The sequence below is a fragment of the Cygnus olor genome, chromosome 4, assembly GCF_009769625.2.
Source record: "Cygnus olor isolate bCygOlo1 chromosome 4, bCygOlo1.pri.v2, whole genome shotgun sequence".
NCBI classification, from domain to species: Eukaryota; Metazoa; Chordata; class Aves; order Anseriformes; family Anatidae; genus Cygnus; species Cygnus olor.
The window spans coordinates 26,713,664-26,726,208 of NC_049172.1; the positions used below are offsets into that span (position 1 = coordinate 26,713,664).

Sequence of the window (12,545 nt, forward strand, 5' to 3'; positions counted from 1 at the left end):
ATCGAAAACTATTTATGTTCTATATAGAAATAAGTGAGTGAGAACAGAATCTACAGCTACAACAACAGTTATTGTAGTTTGCATTACATAAAGATACAGAGATTTGGAATAGTGTTTGTCTTTTTCTGCTAGGTATGTTATGGACACATGGTAAGATGGACTTCTTGTGCTGAAGAGATTTTATTTAAATAAATGAAACAAAGATGAAAGGAAGTATTTTCACAGTAGAAGTGGGATGAGAAATACCTGCTTCAGTTCACAGGAGAAATGTGTAACCATACTAAGCATTAAGTCAGGTGTTCGATTCCTGAATGCCCTGGTGAGATGGGAACTTTTTTTAAAAAAAGTTTTCAAACGGTATAGAAAGTTTTTTTTTTTTTTTTTTCAAAAAGGATAGATATGTGTAATCATTTTTATACGCTGATTTAAAGGTCTCTGTACTTGGGGATAGAAAATTCCATCCAACTTAAAAATAAACATAATAGTTATAATAATAAAACACACACAAAAACATAAATGTTTCAACGTATTCAGTCCAACTCTGTCTTCAGTTTAAGAAGCTTTCAAAAGCTGATTTAAGATGTTTTTGCCCCTGGCTATAAATTTCTATCTCCTTGCAGTTAACTGCCCCTTCAATTCAGACAGTACAGCGTTTTCCTGGTGCTTCTTTTAAATAAATCACTTAACTTAGCCAAGTCAGAAAAAAAATCCTTCCCTAGGGCTGCCACTTGGGCTAACTATTAGCTCACAACTCAGTTTACATCTCTATAAAAGTTTGCAAAATGGAGATTTCCTATTAAAAACACACAATTTAAGTTAAAATGATAGTCACAAAATGTATTTCACTGTTGAAATTTTCAGACAAATTCCATCAACTAAGAAAATTTATCTTCAACAAACCCTTTTAGAGTAGGCATGAACACTTACACACATTTTCAAATTCCCAATAACACAGTGTGGGAAATCTAGAGAAATAAATATACCAAAAGGGATACTTCAGATTAGATAAGTGTGATTTTTTTCCCAGCGTATACTGAACTGAAATGCTTGCTGTAGTGAAGAGCAGTGAGATATACCAAAAACTATATGAATTTTGAAATGTTTGTTTTCTGAGATTATATAACTATTGTCCTTGAAAATACACAGACAGTTGATGTAAACAATTAAACCATTCATAGACACTAAACAATTAAATCACTAAAGACACTGAAAACTGAAGTAATTCATATTTTTTAGGTATTCCAGTATGGTATTTTTAGTTATATTTTGCAACCCTGTAACTGTTACCTGTTTTTGTCATAATGACAGTTGCATCTTTGCCCTGTGCATGTCAGTCCACTAATTTTGTTTGTGTTGTTGCTTTTTAATGTCAGACAGTAGTTGCATTTACTGAAGATTTTAATGTCTGAAGTCATTAACTTTAAAACGAGGACAGCCTGTTCTGTTTATTCTGTAATATGTATGTCTGATAGTTAAAATGTTTCTTGTACTGTGAGGTCACAGAGTAAAACTTTAGGTATGTTGAAGTCCATGAAAAATTCTAAATGACTATATTTGAGGGCAACTTTTTACCTGGAGGAATATTTTAATCATTGCAGTGATTGCCAGTCTATTCTTTTAGATCACTTTATTATATTTGTGATAGTAATAAAAGCTAGGACTGAAAACATTTTGAGAAATATCTTAATAGTGATTGCATTAAAAGTATAATTTGTTAACTGACTCACAGACCATTATGTCTTTATCTGTAGACACATGGCACTGTGAAATAATTGCTTCTCTCTGCAAGTGAAAAATAAATTATGCAAAACATTGAAAAAAAATTTTCTATGAGGGAAAACTGCTAAAACAAACAAAAAAGCTTTTTAGCTTTATTAGAGCAAGTCCTGATTAATATTATCTAAATTACTAGGCTTGACTGATGGAATTTCAACACATTTGCATTAAAAGTGAGTCAGCCAAGTTCTTGCACAGTGACAAAAGTAAATGCAGGGAGTACAGAAACTGTACAATTCATTTCATGACTCGTTTATCTCTTAACAAAAAACAAGAACTAAACAGATTTTTTCAAAATAGAATGCAGCTTGGGGTAGAATATAAATTTCTTAGAACCGCAAATTTGACACTTTGATGTGGTTTAACACTTAGTAAACACACTCAAAATCTAAAACCTGTTTGAATTGTTGCAAGTCATTCAGCACTCTTAACAACTAGAAAAATATGAACATCCAGAATTGAAAAATGAAAGACTAGGTAATAGAAATCACTTTTCAATCAAAATGTCAGTAGAAAAGAATGACAGCTCTTGTTTTTCAAAGTTAATGTGAACAACAAGGAAACATCTTTGTATTAATCCGTGTCCCCTAGTTTTATTTGCAACCAATCTTTCAGAAATATAGGGAAGTATTTTCTTCCGTATCTTGAATGCTCATCGTTGTAGATTTTTAAGTTCATTGTCAGTTTATGCTGCTGTATCCATCAGTTAATGTGACATTTTCATCAATGGGAAAATAAGATTTTATGTACCTACTGTGTCAGGGTTTTTTTTTGTTAGTATCTCCTCCAGTACTAAATAGGAGTGTTTGTACTGAAGTACAACACTCCAGTAGTATTAGATTATGTGAGCTAATTTTAAGCACTTTTGTAGCAATAATAACTCGGAAGAATAAGATTAAGCCTTTTATGAAAACTTTTCTTTTTGGCTGTTTTGCCTGCCCACACTTTAAAAACAGAAAAATATGCAGAAAGTGAATATTTTATATTATGCTTGAAAACAGATTGTTAGTTTTGAGTAAAAAATCATAGTCTAATTCATGCTATATCTGAATGTGATAGTATCAATGTTGTCATCTAATGACAATTTCAGACTGTCACAGTTTTGATTAATTTCCCAAACAAAAACGGCAATACGGAACTACTGAGTTTGTTTCATAAATTAAAGTAGATGCAGCTGTGCTCAGGATCTGTTCAGGTTTTGCAAAACCTGATGCTTCTGATGGTTTATATTTGTTCCGAAACCTTAACTGCAAAGCTGAATTTAGGTTTCTAAGCTATCACCTGTCCTCCAGGATGATGCTTAGCAAGAACAGTAATGTCAAATAAGGGCAATGTTTGCCTAAGTTCCGATTACAATCTGCTCCTTTGTTTCAAAATACAAAGGTAAAAGTCAAATGCAGTCTAGGAATTGGTATTTGACTAATAATAGTGTTGGTGATGTGGAAAAATAGCTCCTCGATGTATGATGATGGAATAAAATTTCATAAATAAAAATTTTGGATAAAGATGAATAGAAAGATTATTTGGGGGAGAAGGTAGTGTTTTCATTTAATTTCAGAAAGTGATGATATTTGAATTCCATCTGTCTCTATGTGAGTGAAAAATGCCAGAATGCATTTGCTAAATAAGTGCAGTAAAGCACAACGATAAGGGGCTTGGAAGTAGGTCTTTCATGGTAGTCTAGTTGGTAATTTCTCCAGACAGCTGCAAGCAGGCGGAAGGCTGCCTGTTGGCCTAGACCCCTCAAGGAGCACCGAGCTGACTCCATGTTGTTCCCATTTGGGAAGTTGGTCTATTTCCTGGGTTTCTATGGGGAGGAGAATTGGGTTTCAGGCTATCTGATACAGCAAAAAAAATAAAAAATAAAAAGTTCATTAAAAAAAAAAAGAATAAAAATATGTGAAGGTAAAAGTTAAAGAAGCTTCAGTTCAGATGTGTTTGTTCAGGAAAACCTCTGACAGAAAATATGGAAATAGATAAAGGGACGTTTGTGCAGAAAGGAATGCTGTATTCAGACACTTCATAGCAGGAATGGCGTGCATTACCATCATGACCTGGAGTGGTGGCTAGCCATTTATTTGGAAAATGCATGCAAGTTCTTAATTTCTTAATGAAGAGCTGAAGTGCACTCTGCGAAATACTGTTCAATACTCCTGTCCTTGGGTTGTTTATGCAAAAAGGCCAGTCATCAGCTCATGTCCGTGGTTAGGTTGCATGCTACTGTCTTGTGTGTTTTTTTCCATAAAAAAGCTCAGTACATTGCTTACATTTGAATCAGTCCCATGAGCAAGCCTTAACTTTTCCCTAATATGTTGTTTACCGTATAGAATAATCAGATTCTGCAGGCATTACTAGTTTCAGGAGGTAAACAAACATATTTAGGTTTAACAGGTACGTTGGGGTGCTCTTAGCAGTGTGGCTTTTTTTTTTTCACACTCATGGGAGATCCTTCAGCTTTTCTGGTTAGGTAATTCATACAAGTGAGTACTGTTTTTCTTTCTGTGATCTTAACATAATTTGTGAACAGACTGTTAAATTGGTGTTAGAGAGTAGGTAGATAATAACAGAAGTGGTTGTGGCCGGTGTATAAGACAACGTGGAATGCACAAATTCTCAGGAAGGACATGAAGAATTTCAGTCAGAGTTGGAAAAATAAAATGGCTGCAAGTACAAAATGTATAAAATGATCAGTCTTTGAAAAACCTACCAGTTCTTCCATGGTGAAGGGTAGGATGCTGACAGAGTAAGTAGCAGAACAGTCTTTTTTTGGCCATATTTTCTGCTTGTTTCATATCCTTCAACTTGCTATTGGTGGTCTGTGTTGAAGTTGCTTTTCACTAGTCTGTCAAAAGTATGTATGCTCTAAATTTAAAATTTAATTAAGAATTAAAAAAAAGATCAAAAAATGGGTTTGCAAATTAGTTGGAGAAAGCTGCATGGTGATGCCTTATGTTCTACAAAAATGGTACAAAAATATTTTGTCTGTATGATTCACGTCCAGTGGAAGGAAAATTTCGTGTCTACATTTTTCCTTAGGAATGTTTACTACTGTGATATGGTCCTTTACCATTCTTCCTGGTCTTTTCAGTTGCATTTTAAAGGACCAATAATAAGATGATGATTTAGGAAACATTTCTGTATTTTCATCTTCATATCCGTTTCAAAATCCTCCTTTATGTCCCTCTTCCACTGCATTGTATTGTAGGTCCTTTTTCCTCTTTAAGACCTTTCATAATTTAAATTTTCCTGCTTTGATGTCCTAGCAGGTTTTTATGTCAGCTTCTCATTGTTCAATAATTCCTATTTTGATCCTTGTTTGTCTGTTTCTCATGTATGTGTGCAATTTCCTTCCAGATCTCATCATTTAAATAAATGATTCTCAAGTGGTATTTATTTTCTATGTGCGTATATACATATTCTTTATTATTTTGTACCGCTTTATATTATCCACTTGTTACATTTTCTGATCTCTGAGGACAAGTATAAACTGTCAACTTTTCTATGAGACACACTTAGATCAATACTGCATTGATACTGTCACAATTAATAATGTGTAACTTGTGTAGTAAAGTTTTGTTGGGTTAAAATACTTCTTTTTAAAGCTCCTTATGAGCATAGTAGGTGTCTTAAGACTTGTGGAAAAGCGGTTAAGATAAATAGAAGAAATAACATGCTGAAGAATAGAAATACTGTTTCCACAGTCGCTATTTTCATTCTTTCTTTGTAATATTCTTGAAAAAAGTTTTTTTCCCTTCATAATTGGCTGCAATCATCAAGTAACGGTATTTATAGTTATTGGTACACATTAATTTGTACAGAAAACTGGTGCTGGTGTTACATCAGCTCATGAATAAATGAGAGTTCTGACTATTATTTACAGGAGCTCTAAAATATCAATAAGACTTTTCTGGAAATAAAAAAAAGTTTTATGAAAAATGTAGGCTTATTTTTCTTCCTCTCTGACTGATTTACTGAAAGAAGAAAATGTGTGGGATTCCATACTTGATTATCAGAGTGTAAGGATTTGTTTGTATTTTATATCATGTTGTTATAACAAACCAACAAATAGAAACAGGTCATTTTGAATGAGAATTCATTAGGTATGCTTAAAAAACTATGACCTGTTTTAGGTTCCTAGGCACAAAGATACCGTCTCAGCATTAGAGAGTTCAGAAGCTACAGATTGTTCTAAGCTGAGAAGGTATTTCCACAGAGCTGTCAAAGTGTTCCTTTGCTTCTTATACTGTCCTTCGCTTGTAAATCTACTTGTTGTCAGGCAGTGAATAGATATAGCTGGATCTCTAGTCCGTCCTACTACATTAAATCTGAATTTAGGAAGCTTGTTATTTTAATACTGATAATGTTCAATATATATGCATAAATAGTAAGGAACACTAGCAGGAGTGTCTTCAGGAGCCCACATGCAAAGGTTTGGGCTGATGTCATAAACAAGAAAAAAGGCTTAAAATGAAATTAATGTTCAAGAAGTTTTGTAATACAAATTTTTATATTATAAGGTCAAAGGGGACCTCTGTGATTTAGTCTGACTTCTTGATAACACAGGCTGTGGATATTGCTGAATTAATCCATGCTTGAACCAGAGTATAGCATCCTTTCTTAACTGAAATTTTACCTCTCATGGGTAGTCCACCACAAACTGACTCAAAGCATGTTGAGTTGGTAGTTAAAGACTTAACTCTGTAATGACTAATTTTTAGAGTAGGTCAGTATGGCCCATTTTTAAATTGCATGGTTTAAATTTGGCTATAATGAATAAAAGGAAAATATATTTTGGCTGTCTTCAGGTGATTTTTTTCAAAATCAAACTAATTATTAATGTGTAATATTTTCTTGTAGTTTAACACAGCAGCCAAGCAGCTGATAGAATTGGATAAGCCCTCAGGTTCTGCTGTAGACTCTGGAGAAGGTACCTCTGGGGCAGCCCACAACAATTCAGTCCAAAAGCACACCGATACAAAGAAAAACACCAAAAAACGGCACTCTTTTACCTCCCTCACGATGTCCAACAAGTCTTCACAGTCTTCTCAGAATCGCCACTCAATGGAAATCAGTCCTCCTGTCCTCATCAGCTCCAGCAACCCAACTGCAGCAGCCCGCATAAGTGAGCTGACAGGACTTTCTTGTAGTGCCCCTTCTCAGGTAATTTACATGAAATTAAGTATAAATCATATTTGTGGTTTTTTAATAACTATAAAGGCTTCTGATCTTGTCATATTACCCCAAATTATTTGTTACATGTAATTAATACTAACAGACGCTTTCACAAAGCTCATCTTCCAACATGGAGAGCGTTTTAAGGGGGGGGGGAAACACTCCTTAAAAATGCAGATATTTTTGGTCTTGTGAACTTATTTTTACAGTTCTCAATGTCTAAAAAATCAGAAATTGTAAAATTTTAGAATCTAGAGTGACTTTATTTCTTCGTTTTCTTGTAAATTGAATACAGTACTGGATATTAATAAAGCATATGCAAATAAAATGTAAATTCAACATGAAAATTACATACATTCCAGAAATGTACCACATTAATATGATTGTGATAAGTAGAGGTATTTATCTGGCTTCATTTATTTGTTATCTCATGTTTTTTCAGAGCCGTTAACTACAAACTTTAGCAGTGAGTGAACAATTGTCTGGTTCACGTAAAGATTAAATTTTGGGAGTAGAGATGGCAATAGAGACGGAGGTGTGGAATTATTTTTACATGAACTAGTAAATATGTTTTATTTCCACATCTTGGGGTCTGACTGACATTTATGGAAAAAAGAAAATGATTATGATTAAAAGTGTTTCACATTGGTAGTTCAATATATCTCCAAAGTTTCTGAAACATGAGAAAATAATTTGCTGAAAAAAGGTGAACACTATGATCCAGTGTTGTTTGCATGAGTATCTAACCATAAATTATTTCTAAAGTTACAGACAGTAGAATGCCAGTGATTTTGACCATGAAGCTTATAGCTATGTCAAAAGAGCTCCCATCAAACTACTCACAGAATCACAGAATCGTCTAGGTTGGAAGAGACCTCCAAGATCATCTAGTCCAACCTCTGTCCTAACACTAATAAGACCTCCACTAAACCATATCACTAAGGGCTACATCTAAACGTCTTTTAAAGACCTCCAGGGATGGCGACTCAACCACTTCCCTGGGCAGCCTGTTCCAATGCCTAACAACCCTTTCAGTAAAGAAGTTCTTCCTAATATCCAACCTAAACCTCCCCTGGCGCAACTTTAGCCCATTCCCCCTCGTCCTGCCACCAGGCACGTGGGAGAATAGACCAGCCCCCACCTCGCTACAGCCTCCTCAGAGGCTCTACAGAGAGCGATAAGGTCGCCCCTGAGCCTCCTCTTCTCCAGGCTAAACAACCCCAATTCCCTCAGCCGCTCCTCGTAAGACTTGTTCTCCAGACCCCTCACCAGCCTCGTCGCCCTTCTCTGGACTCTCTCGAGCACCTCCATGTCCTTCTTGTAGCGAGGGGCCCAAAACTGAACACAGTACTCGAGGTGCGGCCTCACCAGAGCCGAGTACAGGGGGACAATCACCTCCCTAGACCTGCTGGCCACGCTGCTTCTTATACAATCCGGGATGCTGTTGGCCTTCTTGGCCACCTGAGCACACTGCTGGCTCATATTCGGCTGCCTATCAACCAGTATTCCCAGGTCCTTCTCTGCCAGGCAGCTTTCCAACCACTCATCTCGCAGCCTGTAGCGCTGCTTGGGGTTGTTGCGCCCCAGGTGCAGGACCCGGCACTTGGCCTTGTTGAACTTCATACAGTTGATGTCAGCCCATCGGTCCAGCCTATCCAGATCCTCCTGCAGAGCCTTCCTACCCTCGAGCAGATCGACACACGCACCTAACTTGGTGTCGACTGCAAACTTACTGAGGGTGCACTCAATCCCCTCATCCAGATCATCGATAAAGGTATTAAAGAGGACTGGCCCCAGCACTGAGCCCTGGGGGACTCCACTAGTGACCGGCCTCCAACTGGATTTGACTCCATTCACCACAACTCTTTGGGCCCGGCTATCCAGCCAGTTTTTAACCCAACAAAGTGTACGCCAGTCCAAGCCACGAGCAGCCAGTTTCTCGAGGAGAATGTTGTGGGAAACAGTGTCAAAAGCCTTACTGAAGTCAAGGTAGACCACATCCACAGCCTTCCCCTCATCCACCAGGCGCGTCACTTGGTCATAGAAGGAGATCAGGTTCGTCAAGCAGGACCTACCTTTCATAAACCCATGCTGACTGGGCCTGATCGCCTGGTTGCCCTTCAAGTGCCGCGTGATGACACTCAAGATAATCTGCTCCATGAGGTTCCCTGGCACTGAGGTCAAACTAACAGGCCTATAGTTCCCCGGGTCTACCCTCCGGCCCTTCTTGTAGATGGGCGTCACATTTGCTAGCCTCCAGTCGACTGGGACCTCCCCTGATAGCCAGGGCTGCCGATAAATGATGGAAAGTGGCTTGGCCAGCTCCTCCGCCAGTTCTCTCAGTACCTTCGGGTGGATCCCATCCGGCCCCATCGACTTGCGTACATCCAAGTGCTGTAGCAGGTCACCAACCATTTCCTCGTGGAACTGACCTCAGAACTGACCCTGCTGTTGTGTTGTTTTTTTTGTTTTGACAGGTTCATATTGGTACTACAGGGCTAATTGTGACTCCACCGCCTAGCAGCCCAGTCACAACAGGGCCTTCATTTACCTTCCCATCGGAAGTTACCTACCAAGCTGCTCTTAGTGTAAGTACTATTTAAGAAAACTCATCCTTTTATCTTTGGTCTGTACTGTCACTTCTCATTCCAGAGATTTCACTGGATTCTTTCACTGATTTAAAATAACTACTTTATGGTGATCATCTGTGTGATAGACAAGAATATAAACTGAACTACAGAAGAAACATTATTCATAAAATAATGCTTGAATCCTGTGATCCATATCCATTCCTCTATCTTTCCTCTGTGTAGTAAGCACAAGAAACACATATACTTCAAGAACAATAGTTCTTTTCAGCATGAGAAGGAAAGAGATTATGTTGGAGGAAGGTTAGGAGAAACAAACAAGACCTTGAAAAACAAAAACAAACAAAAAAACCAACCCACAACCAAAAAAAATACAAGAACTTAGACCTTGGTTGCCAGGTATTTTTGTCTTCCTTAACTCATTACTAGCAAGATTCTCTGAAATTTCAAAACTGTGCTTTCTTTAAACAAGCTTATTTTAGTTGTGTGTACCCTTGTCAGATAGCGGATGTGTCTGACGTGTCTAGGTTGGGTTCTTTGAAATCAATCAGAAAAACTTGCAAATGGTCATCTTTTACGGGAAGGAATACGTTGCTCTGCGACTTTTCTTGGACAAAGAAATTGTCTCCAAAAAGTGCAGGATTTCATTCCAAAAACAATGGAAGTTTGTTTTGCTGTGTTTTTGGTGGACAAGCTCTGGAATGTCGTATATCATACTGCAGTTGTCAAAGACTGACCTTAGCTGCAGTCAAGAGCGTGGACGCCAGTTTTCACAGATTTTAAAGGGAACTTCATGAATTCTTAGTTTGATAATATGAATTCTCTAAAATTAATACTTATTTCAAGTCCAAAAATTGCATCCTTAACCTTCAAGGGGCAGCACAGTTAATAATAATTTTCCAGTTTGTCTCCTTTAAATAAAAACTAAAAAGTAAAAAAAAAAAAAAAAAAAAAAAAAAAAAAAAGCTTGAGGCTTGATTTGTTTAGGTGTCTAATTATCCTTGTAGTCTTTAAAGCAAGTAAAAAGTGATGCTTACCCTTGCTGCTGAATTTCTCTAGGCTGGTTTTCAACTTTGAGCACTTGAATCATTTTACATAATTGTCTGTAAAATCAAAGGCAGAATTGTCTGCCTTCTGCTATCAATTTTTTGTTGTTTAATTAAAGGCTTAGGTGCGGCTTGGTCACAGCTGAGAGGTTTCATTTTGACCACTTCCTTTGGAACTCTTAAGTTACATTTCTCAGTCCTTCAACTTACGATGCTGTTAGTTTCTGAATTATTTCCAGTACTTCCTTCTGGCATAGTAAGTGCATTCCAGAACTAGGTACAGTACTACACGATCATTTTAAGTGGTGAGAATATTGATAGTGTGACCTTTTCACTTTTATCCCAGTAGTCTGATGGTTTCTGTCTTGAGAATTTTGGTGCATGGACTGAGTGTGGCACCAAGTTTTTGTTCAGCTACATATCCATGATGATCCCACAATTTTTTGTTGTCATTGGTGATACAGTAATTGCTCTCATCCAAGTAAATATATTTCACCACATATGTTCTTCAGATGGATGAGCCTATTGACAAGTACACAGACAGTATGTTTGTGCTGTGTTTCACTGAGTAATCCCGGTTGTGCTGTAGCAATTCTTCATCCTTTTATTGTTTATCACTCCTTCAGTCTGTGGATCATCTGTGCAATCTTACTGTTAAAGTTATTCTGGAACCAATTAATAATCTCCTTAGACTTGTATTTTAATGTCACAGAATGATTGAGCTTGGAAGGGACCTCTGGAGGTCATCTGGTCCAAACCCCCTGCTCAAGCACGTTGCCCAGGACCATATCCAGATAGATTTTGAAGTTCTCCAAGGACTCCTCAACCTCACTGGACAACCTGTTCCAGTGCTCAGTCACCTTCAAAGAGAAAAAAATTTTCCTGATGTTCAGACGGAGCCTTCTATGTTTCAGTTTGTCCCCACAGCTTCTTATCCTGTCACTGGGCACCACCTGGCTTCATCTGTTGCATGCTCCCTTGTATACACTGATAATAAGGTCCCTCCTGAGCCTTCTCTTTAGGTTGAACTGTCCCAGCTGTCTCAGCCTTTTGTCATAAGAGAGATGCACCAGTCCCTTAATTATCTTTGTGGTCCTTTGCTAGACTCTCCTTAGTATGTTTGTGTGTGGCCAGTGCTGAACAGAGGGGCAGGATCACCTCCTGTAACATACAGGCAGTGCTTCTCCTCATGCAGCCCAAGGTACCATTAGCCTTCTTTGCTGCAAGGGCACACTTCTGACTCATGTTCAACTTGGTGTCCACCAGGACCCCCAAATCCTTTTCTTGTATCTGAGGTGTACATCTAATACTGGAAACAATTAGCTGCTTACATACTGGCTCATGTAATCTTTTAGACTTCTTTCATCCTGTCCTTCAGAAAATACCTTCAAGCACTGAGCAAACAAAATAACTGTTGATATCATCTGTGCTGTTAGGCAAAATACAAGTCTAGTTAATGTATTTGCTGCAAACATCAAGTATCGATTTGATTTGTGGCCAAGATACTCAGTTTTGGAGAGGATGAGTTAGGCAGGATTCAAAGCATAATCTCAAAAGTTCTATCAGAAGTTTTTTTTCTTCCTTTTAGTAACAAACAGTTTTGCTTGTTAAGAATCAGTAGTTCTTTCTTTGATGCCAGCATAGAAGAATACTTTATTTTGGTGTTGGTGCAAAGTCATTAAAGCACCTCGGGTGCTTTAGTTGCATAAGCTTGTTCAAAAGCAATCTCACCATCAGTACCCATAGGGATGAAATTACAGTGCTAAATGCAACATGGATTGAAACTTTGCCACATGATTGTCCTGTATCCTGGAGTGATACTTTCTCTTTGTGATAACCAGGTTCTTGGTTATGTTTCCAATTAGGCATATAATTCCCATTGAGAATCTGAATTATTCTCTGCCACCCTCTTTAAAAGTCAATAACCTTCTGTACATAATGTTCTGTTTCTTTTTGACTTGTT

At 37.5% G+C, this 12,545-nt stretch overlaps 1 protein-coding gene across 3 annotated transcripts in view; it reads left to right on the plus strand.

Moving 5' to 3' along the window:
* SH3RF1 (SH3 domain containing ring finger 1) overlaps positions 1–12,545 on the plus strand; it is an 85,412-nt gene that overhangs the window by 48,887 nt on the left and 23,980 nt on the right. For all 3 annotated transcript variants that reach the window (XR_005819807.1, XM_040556594.1, XM_040556595.1), the window contains 2 exons: positions 6,634–6,936; positions 9,426–9,536. Coding sequence is in view for 2 of the 3 variants with exons in the window: in XM_040556594.1 (XP_040412528.1) it covers positions 6,634–6,936; positions 9,426–9,536 (414 nt within the window). In the remaining variant the exon portion in view is untranslated. The remainder of the gene's footprint in view (positions 1–6,633; positions 6,937–9,425; positions 9,537–12,545) is intronic.